The 14,479-nt window shown below is 49.8% G+C and overlaps 5 protein-coding genes across 5 annotated transcripts; 1 reads left to right on the top strand and 4 right to left on the bottom strand.

Annotated features, from left to right (window-relative positions):
- Positions 1-3,799: 3,799 nt before the first annotated feature.
- On the top strand, positions 3,800-4,849 carry CGGC5_v014103 (Secondary metabolism regulator LAE1; the record flags this gene model as incomplete). The annotated part of the gene is made up of 1 exon (XM_032024911.1): positions 3,800-4,849. The coding sequence occupies one exon, from the start codon at positions 3,800-3,802 to the stop codon at positions 4,847-4,849; it is 1,050 nt and encodes a 349-aa protein (XP_031878535.1).
- Positions 4,850-5,203: 354 nt separating this feature from the next.
- CGGC5_v014102 (uncharacterized protein) lies at positions 5,204-5,725 on the bottom strand (the record flags this gene model as incomplete). The annotated part of the gene is made up of 1 exon (XM_032024910.1): positions 5,204-5,725. One exon carries the CDS (start codon positions 5,723-5,725, stop codon positions 5,204-5,206), a length of 522 nt encoding a protein of 173 aa, XP_031878536.1.
- A 499-nt stretch (positions 5,726-6,224) lies between these two features.
- On the bottom strand, positions 6,225-8,372 carry CGGC5_v014101 (Maltose permease MAL31; the record flags this gene model as incomplete). Its single annotated transcript, XM_032024909.1, has 10 exons — positions 6,225-6,471; positions 6,535-6,650; positions 6,704-6,727; positions 6,784-6,946; positions 7,009-7,403; positions 7,461-7,568; positions 7,621-7,667; positions 7,728-7,913; positions 7,964-8,112; positions 8,167-8,372. The coding sequence occupies 10 exons, from the start codon at positions 8,370-8,372 to the stop codon at positions 6,225-6,227; spliced, it is 1,641 nt and encodes a 546-aa protein (XP_031878533.1).
- Positions 8,373-9,742: 1,370 nt separating this feature from the next.
- SNL1 (Paired amphipathic helix protein Sin3-like 1) lies at positions 9,743-10,149 on the bottom strand (the record flags this gene model as incomplete). Its single annotated transcript, XM_032024908.1, has 2 exons — positions 9,743-9,973; positions 10,024-10,149. The coding sequence occupies 2 exons, from the start codon at positions 10,147-10,149 to the stop codon at positions 9,743-9,745; spliced, it is 357 nt and encodes a 118-aa protein (XP_031878534.1).
- A 206-nt stretch (positions 10,150-10,355) lies between these two features.
- CGGC5_v014099 (Heterokaryon incompatibility protein 6, OR allele) lies at positions 10,356-12,521 on the bottom strand (the record flags this gene model as incomplete). The annotated part of the gene is made up of 3 exons (XM_032024906.2): positions 10,356-10,418; positions 10,477-10,615; positions 10,687-12,521. 3 exons carry the CDS (start codon positions 12,519-12,521, stop codon positions 10,356-10,358), a joined length of 2,037 nt encoding a protein of 678 aa, XP_031878500.2.
- Between the last annotated feature and the right edge of the window lie 1,958 nt (positions 12,522-14,479).

Here is a 14,479-nt window from a genome sequence, read left to right as displayed (position 1 = left end):
CTTGATCCATCAAAGATATACTGTATTGTGAGATTTTCAATATTCAAGTACACAAGGGAGCTCTAGCAAGCCCCCAAACAGCAACACGAGATCCATGCACCTTTTGCGTGTGAAGACTCAAGAGGTATGCTACAAGCTTCAGATCCTTCCGGAGAAATGTGTTTCAATCATTTAAAAAGTCTTTCAACTCCCCATTCGATGGATTTTGTCGTCGATCGAAGCTGCAACTACTCAGCCAGTCACTTTGGAACATCCCCGCAAGCGATACCGCCGTCACCCAGACGACATGGAGAATTACCTCATCACAAATCCGCCGGTATGGCTCTTTCTGGCTGCGCTTGGGCTCTGCTTTCTAAACGTTGCGTGTATGGCTTTCTACGAGTTTTGCCTTTGCAGCTGGTTTCCATCTGTGAGAAAAAGCAAAGCCCAACAGCAACACGCCCAACCAAGCTCTGCCGACCGGCCCCTGCTATCTTCCTCAAATGGGGTTCCGGAAAGCGGTACAACAAAGCTCACAAAGTGGGCGAAAGCGAAAGGCACCTCTACAGACACGAACTTGAAGGTGGGTTCTAGCTCTCTGAAGCTGGCAACTCGGTCAGAGAACACCCCCGTTCAGTCCTCGCTGCATATAAAGCCCATGGTCCTGATTCCGGAGACTCGGGAAGCTACTCTCTTCACAATGCAGGTTCCTCCCATCGAGAAGCCTATCGTAGGCAAGGGGATGCTTTCTGCACCCAAGCTTTCTAGCTGGGAAGCTGCATTTGATGGAAATCGTCGGAGGTCTCGAATCTTGCAGCTGCCTGACGAGATTCTGTTTGAAATCATGCAAATGGTAGAGCTCGACGACTTGTACATGCTTCGCCAGGTGTCCTGCACATTCTTGCGCATTTACAATGACCAGACTTTCCAGAGGCTTCATCGGAAAGTCAAATCCAGAATCTTTTGGCAATGGCAATGGCAAGGTCATCAAGACGGATTTGAGCTTGACCCGAAGACAGTAACGAGAGCGAGGCGAAACGTATTCTGCGATCCTTGTTTCAAAGTTAAGGAATCTGAGGAGTATCGGAGTCGGTTGAAGAAGTGCAAGATTACATTCACTGTTCATTCTGCAACACTTCGCACAGGATATTTGAGTTTTCCGCGGCGCAGCGTTCTAACTCCAAAGAGGTGCGACAATGTATTTTGGCCGAGGGATTCATTTGGCTCTGTCCGCACCGTAAAGTGTCATTCAGATCTGTCAGGAAACTTGCTTTTTCTCGCGATTGGACGTCAAGACTGGCTCCAGATGATAGTTACACCATAGAGTGGTGTCACGAATGTCATCTTCAAAGTGCCAGTAATGGCTGGGATGGCCGCCGAAAGGATTTGGAGCCTCCACATGTCATCCTTTCTGGGCTCAAAACACCTTCAGCATCGGTCAAGATGTCCATCAACTGGAAAGTACCTGTTCAAAATTACGCCAAACGTTGATGTAACGATGGCCGATGTCCAGAACGCCCTCAAAGACGCGGAGGTCAAATACGGGTTCAAACTGTGTCCCCACTTCAGCTACTGTAACGGAGGACTGCTTCGAATGCTTGATGCTCGGATTTGTGTTTGTTTTGGGAACGATAAGCGTCTGGGAATGCAACCAATGCCGAGCCCTCTGCCGGAGGCAGTTCCGCACACGACTTGCCGCCATGACGCCGACGTAGCACAGAGGTTAAGGCGCAACCAGTCAGAACCTCAAGGCTTCATGTCTGCAACTCACTTGACTCGTTGCGATTTCTGCTCAACTACATATGGATTTAAAAGACACGGAAGTTGTGTCTTCTTATTTCGCCACACTAATGTGGAAATGACCGACTACTCGGGTTATGGTCTTCAACGTGTGCTTGAGCCAAGCTCATATGTGACCCGGGCAGCAGCAGTGGATGACGAGACCAAGTATCTTATGTGGTGCGATGATGAAACTTGCAGGAACGGCAGAAACTGGAACACGTACGCCACCTGCCTTAACGCGGATTAGAATCATCAAAATATGGCAAAAAGAATAATGGAAATTGATGGCACTAGATCTGCATGCGGATGCCCAAGAAAGATTCTGCCGAGATTAATGAATCAGACGAAAGACATAATGATAAGTGAACCTAAGCAATGAAAATAGATAATAAAGAAGACACGTATTAGTTAAATGTTCTATCCGTGAAATGTCCTATCCGTGAAATCCGGCTCGGGGGCGTCGACCGTCTAGCTGTCGATATCATATGCCGTCAGCTGGGTTATTTCACAATGTTCTGTGACTTGCAATTGCGTGGGTATGCGAGAATACACCCTTTACTTTGTTGGGCTCGATTAAATTCAGCTGCCGGGTTGCCTCAGCCAGAAGCGTCTTCCAAAGCACTTCCCAACACGCGGAAAGTTGGCATCGTGGGGAATTATATGCTCCATTGGATCTAAACGTGCCTTGAACTGCACACCGGCCGCATTGGCGTCGCGAGAGTTTAAACGGAAACGAACACTTGTTGTGGCTTGCTACTCCATTTAGAGTCGCTGTTGCGGATAAGAGAGCGAACTCATCTCACGGGAAACGGTAAGATTTAGAGCTTTGCTGTCCGGGGGGATGACCACTTACTCTGGGCCTAACAGTCTGTTTTATTTAAATAATTCTACTATTATTGTCGTCTCTGTCGTCCATATCGTCTCTGTCGTCCATATCGTCTCTGTCGTCCATATCGTCTCTGTCGTCCATATCGTCTCTGTCGTCCCTGTCCTCCCGGCCGCCCCTTTCCCGATCCCCTTTCCCTATTCCTGTCGTCGTTGTCGTCGTTCATGTCGTCGTCTATGCCCACTACCCGCCCAGATAGCAAAACTCAAGAGCTATGGAAAACTGCTCGCATTGATATATCTATCTACTCGCTTCTTCTCTTAAGTTCGAGCTTGACCCGGATAGCGTTTCCTATGATAAGATCATGCCTGAGATCAAGAAGCAATACTGCTGCGATCACTGCTAAGAGCACGTCAACTTCAGACACATAATGCGACCGACTTTCATTTTTGTTTTGTATGGCTCTCAGAGGAATCTTACCAGCTGCAAAGCCGCCAGCGTCAAGACAGAAAAGGCCCGGCTGGTGCGATTGCAATGAATTCTACCTGACATCTCTAGCCTGCTCGCTCTGGCAAGTGGAGAATGGAGGCTCGAGACAACAGAAAAGGTACAACAAAAGGTACTAAAATAGACATCATACTACGACAAAAAGAACTCCTTTCTCATCCATTCGATTTGCAAATAGGAAATGCATGTTGGAAATAACAAGTCATTATGTTCTCAATCAAGAGAAAGGATGGTCATTACATCGACGGGATGTTCTAAACGAGTCAATTCCGTCTAGTCCCCACCTCATCCGATGGTTCTCCAATCATTCACCCAAACACTTGTCAAATCAGACGTGGCATAACCCTCTTCATCCCTGTCAGTAGTGAGCTCTAGTCAACTTTTGTCAATGAAGGAGCGCTGGTCTCGGGTTTTCGGACTGATAAAACGTCGCGCTCCGCTTATCCAGCTCCATCATGGATACAACCTAAGTTGCAGGGTGGCCGCACCATCTGCCGGCGCGCCCCGCTGCGGAATTTCTGCAGCGTGCATGATTTCGATGGGCTTGGGCACTCCCGGTCGTCTCATTTTTCTTCTTTCCCACCCCGATCTTCATCCCTTCTCCACGAGGCGTACCGGATTCTCGGGTCAAGTCGTTGCCTTCCAACAACAACCAACAGTCTGCCAACAAAAAGCCATCAAACACTGACTCGCGACAACCCTGAAATGGCCGAACCAACACCAACTCCCGCCGCTTCCTCCCCAGTCACTGAAACGGCTGCACCCGCCTCACCGCGGCCCGCCCCGGAAGTGGAGGTGGAGGTCGATCAGGAGGAACTCGACTCCTCTTACGGGGACGATGAAGCCTCGCGCGCCAGCACCTCGCTCAAGTCCATTACATCGAGATATGAATGGAAGCACGGTCGTAGATACCACGGCTACCAGTCGGGTACTTACAACTTCCCGAACGATGAGCAAGAGCAAGACCGTCTGGACATGATCCACCACGTTTTCTACCGATTGATGCACGATCGCCTTTACCTCGCACCCATCAACACCGAGGGTCTCAAAGTCCTTGACATCGGCACGGGGACTGGCATCTGGCCCATTCAATTTGGCGACGAGCACCCCGAAGCTGAGGTTATCGTCGGCAACGACCTGAGTCCCATCCAGCCGGACTGGGTACCGCCTAACGTCAAGTTTATCATCGATGACGTCGAACTTGATTGGATGGAGCCAGAGAAGTATGACTACATCCACTGCCGCTATATGGCCGGATCCATCAAGGACTGGCCTCGACTGCTGAACCAGATCTACGAGAACCTGAAGCCCGGAGGATGGGTGGAGCTTCAAGAGTCGGCGAACACTCTCTATTCGGAAGACGGCTCGCTCAAGCCGGACAACGCCATGATTCAGATGATGGACGGCCTCATGGAAGCTTGCGAAAAGATTGGACGGACCATGGATCCTGCTCCTTCGTTCAAACAGTGGACCGAGCAAGCTGGGTTTGAAAACATCAGTGAAAAGAAGTTCAAGTTACCGATTGGCAGCTGGCCTAGGGACGAGCGGTTGAAGGAAATCGGAACCTTGATGGGGCACAACTTTCTCGAGGGAGTAGAGGCGTTCACCGCAGCTCTTTTCAAAGATGTCCTGGGTTGGTCGCAAGAGGAAGTCATTGTTCTCAATGCTGGAGTCCGAGCGGCGGTCCATAAGAAAGATGCGCACCCTATTTTCGACTTCATTGTTGTGACTGGCCAGAAGCCCAAGTCGGGCTGACCGAGGTAGTAGCCATATACTTTGTTGTTCAGATGCAATTACCTTACTCAGCTGCCCACATTGAAACGGCTGCTCTGGTTGAGGAACGTGATGCATGAGGTCCCATTCATCTCAGAATTAATAAGATACCTCCTTTCACAATCCCAGAAATAATAAGTTACTCGCTTCACCCCTTGAAATCTCGAAAAAGTGCGCTATGAAGGTGTCACAATAGATTTGGACCTGCCTATTCTCTGATACTTGTCGTAAAGAAATACCAAAAACTACATAGTAGTTCCTAGACCCTTAACTAGACAACACCTCAGGAGCCCTTTGCAAGCTTAAACAAAAAACAGAGTAGATTGAGCTATCTTTCTAATCGTCGTCATACGCATTGTCCTTCTTCCACCAAATCGTGATATCAATGTCACTATCCTCATTGCTTTCGTATTCTTCCCTCCACAAGTCCAGTTGTTTGGCAGAGACTCTTGCCCAGAGTGAGCGTCTGGGACGGAAGAGCAGATCATGAGGTTGCTCAAATTGAAAAACAGTGTCGTGGCACTGTACTGTGATTCTGTAACCACTGAAGCTGTCAAAGTCATCAGCTGTGTAGTCCTCGTCCACCTCGACTACCAGGAAAATGCTTCCGCCGTCATTCAGAATCGCGTAGGCCCCAAGTCCTCCAGCTCCTGCAGTGGTTCTGACTTGAGTTTGGGTGGTGTCGGACGGCGGAATGGCCAGTTGCATATATCCCGTTTGAGGCAGTGGCGGTTCGTCCGCACGTGCCCGAAGAATCTGGGTGGCCGATGCGTCTTCGGAAATCGGGAGGGGATTTGCGAAGACTAAATTCAAGAAAAGAACTATAGCGGCGATTGCCACAAAGTTGAAAGATGTCATAACGAGCGAGGTTTTGATTAGATTGATCAGCAACTCAGGACGACCAGGACGTTCGAGGAATTTTCAACTGTCGTTGGGACGAATATTTTTCAGATTTATTCAATAGAGAACACATTTAACTTGAGTAGCTGGATACACGTGCTGATAGCTAGCTAGCAACATTTCCATGACTGCATCCGCTGATTCCGGTCGGATCTCAGAGAGTAATTAACATAGTGGGTAGCACGGAGATAGGCGAAACCATATTTTGCTGTTAATACGTTGTATAAATAGCACCGGAAGTGCTGGCATAACGACTCTAATTAATTAAGCTTATGTAACACACACCTCTGGTTCTTGACAAGCCAAAACCTTTCGTACCGAGTCAACTGCTCACGCTCGCTCACCGCTGGAGTGGCGCAGCTGCAACTGGGCAAGGCAGTGATATGACTACAGAAATTTAAACTGGGTGACCTATGACGATGAATACTCTCTCAGGTAAATTCTATCGCGGTTCTCTTTATAAGTCTTCCTTCGGCGGGGTCGCGTGGTGAACATCCTCAACCTGGCTGGAGGACGCATATGCATCTACATGAGTCTTGGAGAACTCTCTGGCCGGGACACCACGTGCAAACAGAATGTCAAGCTCCTCATATGTCCGTCCCTTAGCCTCAGGTAGACGGAAGAAGGACCAAACGAAGATGGTGCAAGCAGTGGCGGCCCAGAAGAACCCAGCCTTCCCGCGCAAGTTCCACTCCGTGGGGTTCCTTCGCGCAATATGTCAGTGTTCCTGCGATTGATATCTTCAAAATGAAGTTGTGCATGCTCACATCATGTAAGTCTGTAAGACCTGCGAAACGATGTTTACTAGTTGATACGCGTTTCGAGACAGAACGACAGTTAACGGCCGAAGACGCACTGAGGAAGTCTCGCTGATTACGCTGTACTGCAAATGAGGTGAGTAATGAAGGCTTTGTAGGCACAATCCGGATTTCTTACTGTGATTGGACCGATGGTAAGGGACTGTTGCATTGTCAGTCATCGTTGACTATCATGCTGGTACAGGATGGAGAGCTTACGTAGATGAAGAGCCAGAAAACACACAAGCCACCAGAGGGCCATAAGCCTTTCTTGCCAGCAGAAACGTCAAGAATACCGATAATGAACAGGATCACTGTCAGAATACCCATGCCTGTGACATATATTTGGCGACGGCCCCAATGAGTGATGAGCCACCAGGAACTAGGCATGCATTGTGAGTAATCCTCTACCAACATCATCACCCCTTGAGATTTGGAACTCACAGGCAGGTACCGATGAAAGCCATTCCCTTCGCACCAAGACTCAATTCAAAGGCATTGGCAGTGTTCATGCCGGCAGTCGTGAAGAAGTAAGTTGGTGTGTATGCGAAACTGCTGCCGGACATGACTTGGCCAGCGAAGGCGATGCAGCAGATTTCCGTGCGTCGGAGGTCGACACCCTTGAAGCAGTCTTTGTATGAGACGCCACTCGTGACACCAGCTTCAACCTTGGTGGTATGGACCATCATGGCCAATTGAGCATTGATCTGGTCTTGAGTCTTGTCGCCGCTGAGTCTTTCGATTGATCGCCGAGCTTCATCGAGTCGGTCTTTGCGAACGAGAAACCAGGGGCTTTCGGGAGCGAGATATGAGATGACCATCAATGGAATTGGCCACAACTAGTTGTAATCCGCCATCAGCTACATAATCGCGCTGGATTCGGATTGAGATCTTACCCATTGGATTGCAAAGGGGATCCTGTACGCCATCTCACCCTCAATACTGAGACAGCCACGAAGTACGCCGGCGGCAATAAGCTGGCCCGTCGCCCAACAAAGATTGACCTAGAAAGTGTCAGCGAATGTTCGAAGTTTGAGTCGCTAGATATTAACTCACGTAGGTAGTCATGTATCCTCGAAGGTTCGTTGGACAGACCTCAGAGGCTAAATATCTTCTAGTGAGCAGTGATATCAGAAGACTAGAGTCTCAAGGTGGAGGCCTACCGTATGCTGGACTAAGTGTGGCAAACACGCCCCACGAAAAGCCACAAAGAATCTGTCCGACAAGGAGCATGGCGGCAGAGTGGGCGAAGAAGACGACAAAGATGAAGCAGTTGAGGAACCCCATTGCGACAATCATGACCCAGCGGTAGCCGTACTTGGATGCGAAGAAACCGTTCATCAGGCCGCCTGTATACATCAGTACTGTGACATAAGACCATACCGTCTTAGTATCTCACCGAAGATGGCACCGGTCGTGGCAGCCATGGTCAAACCAGTCTGCCAAGGCCCAGACACCTGGTATCCGATCTCATCGCCATACCAGCTGCCGTATTTCTTCTGGAACTCGGGGTACGCAAAGAAGTTGTTGATCAGAATGACATCGTATCTAGTCGAAACGAATCAGAAGGCCGACGGTCAACAAAGCATGATTCAGTCTCACCCTTCCATGACGATAGACATCGAAATCATGACAGACCAAAACACCGCCTTTCGGTTCTGGGTCAGGGCTTGCATCAATGTCTGTGCATGCTCATCATCAGAGGCTTGCTTCGCCTCAAAGATGGCCGACTGGCCCAACTTCTCCTCGACCTCATTCTCGGCTGCTTTGCGGAGGTGTTGAACCTCGTGATCACCCTTGGTAGCCATAATGATTGACACAATCTGGTGTCAAAGAAGACAGTCTCCACGAACCCAACTCCAGTATCCAAGAGCTGGGGTTGTCATGGCTTCATAAAAGCCCGAACCATCTCACTTTGGGTTGTAGTCGTACTGCAATCGGCCGACATGTCACTACTACCGAACCATGCATGTCCCTGTAAGAGCCGAGCACTCGGCACACACTCAGCGCATTCTGGCTAAATCTCACACGCTCTCTAGGCCCATTCAAGAAGGATCCGAACATTTAGACTTCCCATCTCCACATGAACTTGGCCGGCCCCCACACATGAATGAAGCAAAGTCTGGGGTATGGGGAGAGCTTCACGGCTCTTGATTGGTCTATGCTCGGGAGCGACCGGGCAACTCCCGGCTCCGGGCACGGTGTTTCGACATCGATGGACGCGACGGATGATTCGACAAGATCGAGCGGCCCAATCAGCCAAAAAGAATAAGCTCGGTATGGGTCCTCTCGAGATGTTACTGTGAGCACATGTTCATCTTCAGGTTAAGGGCAGCAGTCTGCCAAGAACATTGGGTTGTTGCGGGGAAGCGGCATTGGTGATATTTGGTTGGTCAAGGGATTGCATAGATTGGAGATTGCGGAGAAGCTCCGCTAGTTAGAACGGGGTCAACTGACGAACACGCGAGCCTGTTGGCTAACTTGGGGAACTCGGGGTACTTCCCTGAGCGACTTGAAGGCTGTGATAGGTCCTTTTGCGGAAAAAGGAGTTTGCCAAGGTAACGTGCCCGGAAAAGGGCGACAAACCGGCATATTGGAGTTGAGAGCACGGACGTATCCGTTGCGGGGTTTGTTAAACCCGAGGGCTGCCACCGGCTGTTGGGCTCGTGAGGATGTGCTTCGTGAAACCCCTCCGCGATGCCTGCCTGGCCCTTCACAGGCTTCCTAATATGGCCACGGTCACATATGGGGCTCTGGCTCTTGATGCGATTGACCATCATATAAAGTTGCCCGGTGATCGTCAACCTGTGGATTGCGACGTGCTTCATGGGTGTTCAACGATGTGGAGAACCTAGGCCCTCTGCCAAAGTTTCCACGATCGAAGACAAAGTCGATCTAGGACCAGTTCACCTAGAGTATTGTGACAAGGCTTACAAAGATTCCAGGAGGCAAATCGAAAGGAGGACAGAAAAGCCGCAAGACCTGCGAAACTCGGGCCACGTCCCACAACTGCTACTTCGAACTAATGCACCCCGACGTCCGTGAGCAGAAGCGACCGGCATGCATTTCAGACACACTTGAACATCATCACGTGGGTAGAAACAGTCATTAATTCAACCTCTGAAGTTTCACAAACGCTTATAAGTAAATCCCTGAAACCCATAAAAACGAGCCACCCTTACATCTGACCCTCAGATCTAGCCCTTTGGTGAAAATATTCGGCCGGAAGTGTACTCTCAAATCTGTCCAGCAGATCCTGATGTCCGTGAAATAGGATTGTGACTTTGGCATGGATCTCCGCAATGTTCCTGTCGGCTTCTTCCTGAGTCTGCGGAGCGGCTTGGTTGAATTTACTAAGCGCTTGGATGAACGTCGGATAAACATCCGGCTGCGTTGTCTCGAACCGCTTCTATCACCCGTGTTAGACGATGATATCGTGAGAAGTTGGATGCAACCGACTTTCACATCTTCTAAAAATTTCAGACTCTCTTGGAATTTGGGCTGTCTCAGCAGAGAGTCGCCGTCCATGCCGTCAAAATCTACATCCTGGTCTGGCTCGCGGATCGTGGGAGGCTCGGAGGACATTTTCAAGCTTCTTAAGTTCTTCAATAGCCAGATATCTTGAGAGCTGATGCGTGGGTAAACAGCCACTTCAGTGTTCGCCGAGGCTCAAGCTCCAGGCAGGGTACGGGGACAAATGAAGACCGAGATGAAAATCAGCACACGCAAGAGATTGGAGTCAGACACGAGATAATCGTGAGTCTGTCTTTAAGCGATGCCCTCAACCCCGCTCATGGCTCGACGTTTCCGCCCGCGGCAAATGGACAGATGGAACCGGCAAGCAAAATAACCAACTGTTGTGGATTAAAGGAATGCCTCTGGTTGGTCCACCATTTCGAAGGATTCACTTACATAAAATGATGTAATAACCACAACATCTGCAGCCAGCGCGCAAGTTGGCGGCGCAGCAACTTCGAACACATGACCAATTTCGAAAACAGTCAAAATGGCCGTTATAGTATTGTCTGACTGATGTTTCCATTTGCATTCCCTGGAGAACCAAAATTTCTGAAACATTGACGAACACCTCATACGAGAATAAACAGCTCTTCTTTGCCGAACCTTTCCCTGATGCTTTCATTATCCGACTCTGGCATCAGAGGCCCTACGAAGGCATCACCAAGCAGGATCCAACCATCTTCAGTCTGTCTGAGAACGAATGGAATGGGTCCACCATAAAGGAGAACGACAACATCGCCCGGTTTTGCACAGGCTGGTGCTAGTCCGTAGAAGCCACTGGCCGTTTCAAAAATGCGTCTTTGGTCGCAAGATCTCGACGCTGCGATTCGAAAGCGATTCGCATCGCCCTCACAGAGTGCCACCTCCAAAGGGTCGTAAGTATCAGGAGTCTTTCCTGCAACACTGAAGAGTTTCCTGATGTAAGTAAGATAGTCCGCGTAAAACCGATGTCGGTCATCTGGCTCCAGATCAAACACAAACTCGTAGCCTTCCGTGAAGTTGGTGGTGAGTGTCAGTCCCATCTCAAGGACTGCCCCAAATGGGGCATCTTCTGAACTGAATAGTGGGTAAGACTTCGCCGATGACACTCGGTGCCAAATCTCAAGGAAAGGATGCGTCTTGGCTTCGGCAGGGGATATGTCCTCTTTGAAATGACTGATGTCAAAGACCTCGGTGATCCAGGCAATAGTATCGAAGCGCACACCAGAAAGACGGACCTTGCCATCTGTTGAAGACTGAAAGTCAACAAGCCCTGGCAGGCCGTGTTTATCTCCCTCTTCCCACGCCGTTATCGACATGCTGTGAAGAATGTTGCCGACGTCCTCGCTGACATCCCACCGGGGTACCCAGGACGGAAATTCTGTGCGCTCGTACTCAACACCATGCTTAGCATAGCACAGAGGGGCAAGACTTTCACTGCTTGCTACTGAGGCCTTCACCACATCGATGTAGACCTCTGCAACAGTCTTTCTGTAGTCAACACCAGCGAACCCCTCGAGAGTTGCCTCATTGATAAGTCCCAGTAAGCCATAGACCTTGTCTCTGGGGTTTGTAGCGTTGAAGTCGCGAAAGCTCAAGAGAATCTCAAGGAAGCTCAACTCTGAAAGCTCGCTTTTATCAAACATGCTGTATGCATTTTCCCAGGCGATTCCGTCGAGTTCAGATGGTACATCGTAGTCGTTCGCAAGATTCTGCTCGCTAAGCCAGGCGGCCGTGACGCCCAGCCTATCCCACTCGAACGAGTGAGAGCCGACATAAACCCTAGATGAACGTGCCAGCACAATCTCCTGGACGCACCACACCCTTGTGAACCAGGTCCTTGATAGGAGCCACTTGAGGGCATTCCAACTCTTCGAGTCGGGCTTCGGCAGGCTTAAACGTTGGGCGGTCGAGGCGATGTCAGAGATGGAGACACCAGCAAAACCTTCCATCTTCTCCGTAGCAATCGTGAAGTGAGCCATGCTCAGTAGCTCAACCCCGCGAGCCAGGGCTTGATCCTCGCATGCATGGTAGATCGCTTCCATCAGCGGCATAGCACGCGCAGTCTCATTGTCTTGATCAAGACCGAGCCATACAACAACAAGAGACGCCCGTGAATAAACGTCGCGCATCAGCTGGACTTGCTCTGCCCGTTCCTCCATATCATCCTGGTTGATGCAAAGGGCGTCGGCCCAGATGAGTACCTCCTCGGTGGGAAGTCGAAAGTGGCGAAGGGCGTCGAACAGACTCTTTGTGACGGAAACCTGTTGGCCTTGACATCGAATATCTCCGCGCTGAGACGGCTCGCCCCAGACATATGATAGGGCATGAAATGAAGGTGGGTCATCAATGCTTGCCTCTCGCAGGTTCGTAGTGATGGGGTCGGGACCAGCTCCAGGTTGGAGGACCAGGACTCTGATGCATCGACTCGGCAAACGTCTTGAGTAAATCGATGCCATTTTCTCATCGGTAACGCTTGCTCAGTACTGAACGGCGAGTTGTGTATTTGAGCTGCAGATGACAATGAGCGAGATCGGACACTCTTGAAAAACAGGAAAACTGAGTCCAAAACATGAAGGATTTCGTGATGGAAGGATTCCTTTAGGCGGGGGCGCTAAACACCGTTAGGTTTGATTCGTTGCCACGTAGCGTGATGGGATTAATGGGTCTTGGCATGCTGCCTTGCGCCAGCATGCCACGATCTCGTAACTCGTGATCACAGCCAACATCACCAGTCATCTTATCTCATCTCAACCGACTAAACAAGCGAGCAGTTCTGAGCATATCTTCATCCCGCACTTTCTATGTTCACTACTTCGTACTTCTCTACCGGCAAGCACATTGGATGACCAGACACTATGCCTACCGCTCCAACAACGTTCCACCTATTTCCAAACCTCCCCGCCAAGCTTGGCGCTCACATCTGGGAGCTGACCGCCGAACCCCGCATCGTTGAGGTACGCGATTGTATTCGTAAACTAGGTCCTATCAACGTCAACGGACCTGAGCCAGGAGCGCAGACAGTGGACTGGATGGTCAAACGTCTGCGGATGATGCGCCACCTGCGCTCGTATACTCAAGTCCCTGCCCAGCTGCAAACCTGCCATGAGGCCCGCGAGCACCTGACTACACACGCTAATGATAAATATCGCTTTGAAAAGACCTTTTAAGGGATCACTACGAAACCCTGGGACGGGTTCGACCCTGTGCCCGAGGGTTACCTTGAGCGGAAGCATTATGGCTGGTTCAACTTCGATAGTGATATGCTCTCGATTGGGGATACCGATTTACACAAGTTACTGGCTGCAGCCCACCAGGTCCGCCGGCTACGGCTTAGGCGCAACCTCGACGACGAATACTTTCTCGCCCCGAGCCACTTTTGATGTGCAGACGGTTCAGGAATGTTGCCGAGGTCCATTTGATTTGTTTATGGGGTATTAGGTCAGGCTACTTATTAACGGAAGATACATACTTTCACTGTAGACCCGAGAAAGTGTACTTTATTGATTCTGAAGCGATAGGAGGGATGGTGATGAACAGCGTCGACCTGGATGCAATTGTGGCCAGGGAGCACGAGGAGATTAACAGGCTAGCAGAAGAGGAGGCCTATTGAGGAGTTTTATCCTGAGATTGAGATTATCTTGAATATAAAAACTTGGAGTATGAGTGCACCCTGATTTCGCGCCTGATGCTATTTGCTTTGAGTAGGTAAGTATATGATTTCAGTATCTATGATTTCAGTATCTATGATTTCAGTATCTATGATTTCAGTATCTATGATTTCAGTATCTATGATTTCAGTATCTATGATTTCAGTATCTATGATTTCAGTATCTGAATGAAAGAAGTAAGGAGAACCAAGAACACCGGCGCTGCAAATGTGCCGTCAAACATCCTTAAGCAAGCGCGCCACAAAGACCATTGAAAATCTTCTGCCGTTGCTTTGGTTGGCGATTTTAAGTGTGGCTTGCTCAGCTTTGTGAACCTTGACGGGCAACCTTTTTTCAAAGTCTCGCATGGCAGATTCTACCTATGTGAGTAAGTTTTGTTTTGAGGTTCCCACATACTAAGGTGTTTTTCGTTCACCTTCCTCCGTTATCTACTGATGTTTGCGTAGATCTTGCTCTCTTCTGATTGGTGCGATCGCCTGTGTTCGTAGCAAGCTGGAGAGCTTTCGGCTATAACAGTGAGACTTCTCCGGCCCAAAACACACGTCCTCCTCCCTGGTCTCTTGGAGATTTCTCCTCTGCGAATGCCATGTCTTCCCAGCGACACCGTCTCATTATTGAGAAGCGTTTGCAGGGCCCTTTGCGGAACTCTCGTGTCTGCCATTCTTGTGTGACGCAGCTCTGTCGTCGTCATCGTCAGCTCTGTCGTTCAGCTCTGTCGTCCAGCTCTGTCTGCCGAGAGGGAATGC

This window comes from Colletotrichum fructicola, assembly GCF_000319635.2.
Source record: "Colletotrichum fructicola Nara gc5 chromosome Unknown KSG_Nara_v1_contig08, whole genome shotgun sequence".
In the NCBI taxonomy this organism is placed as follows: domain Eukaryota; kingdom Fungi; phylum Ascomycota; class Sordariomycetes; order Glomerellales; family Glomerellaceae; genus Colletotrichum; species Colletotrichum fructicola.
The sequence above is the reverse complement of the archived record's forward strand: the minus strand, read 5'-3'. Positions and strand labels throughout refer to the sequence as shown.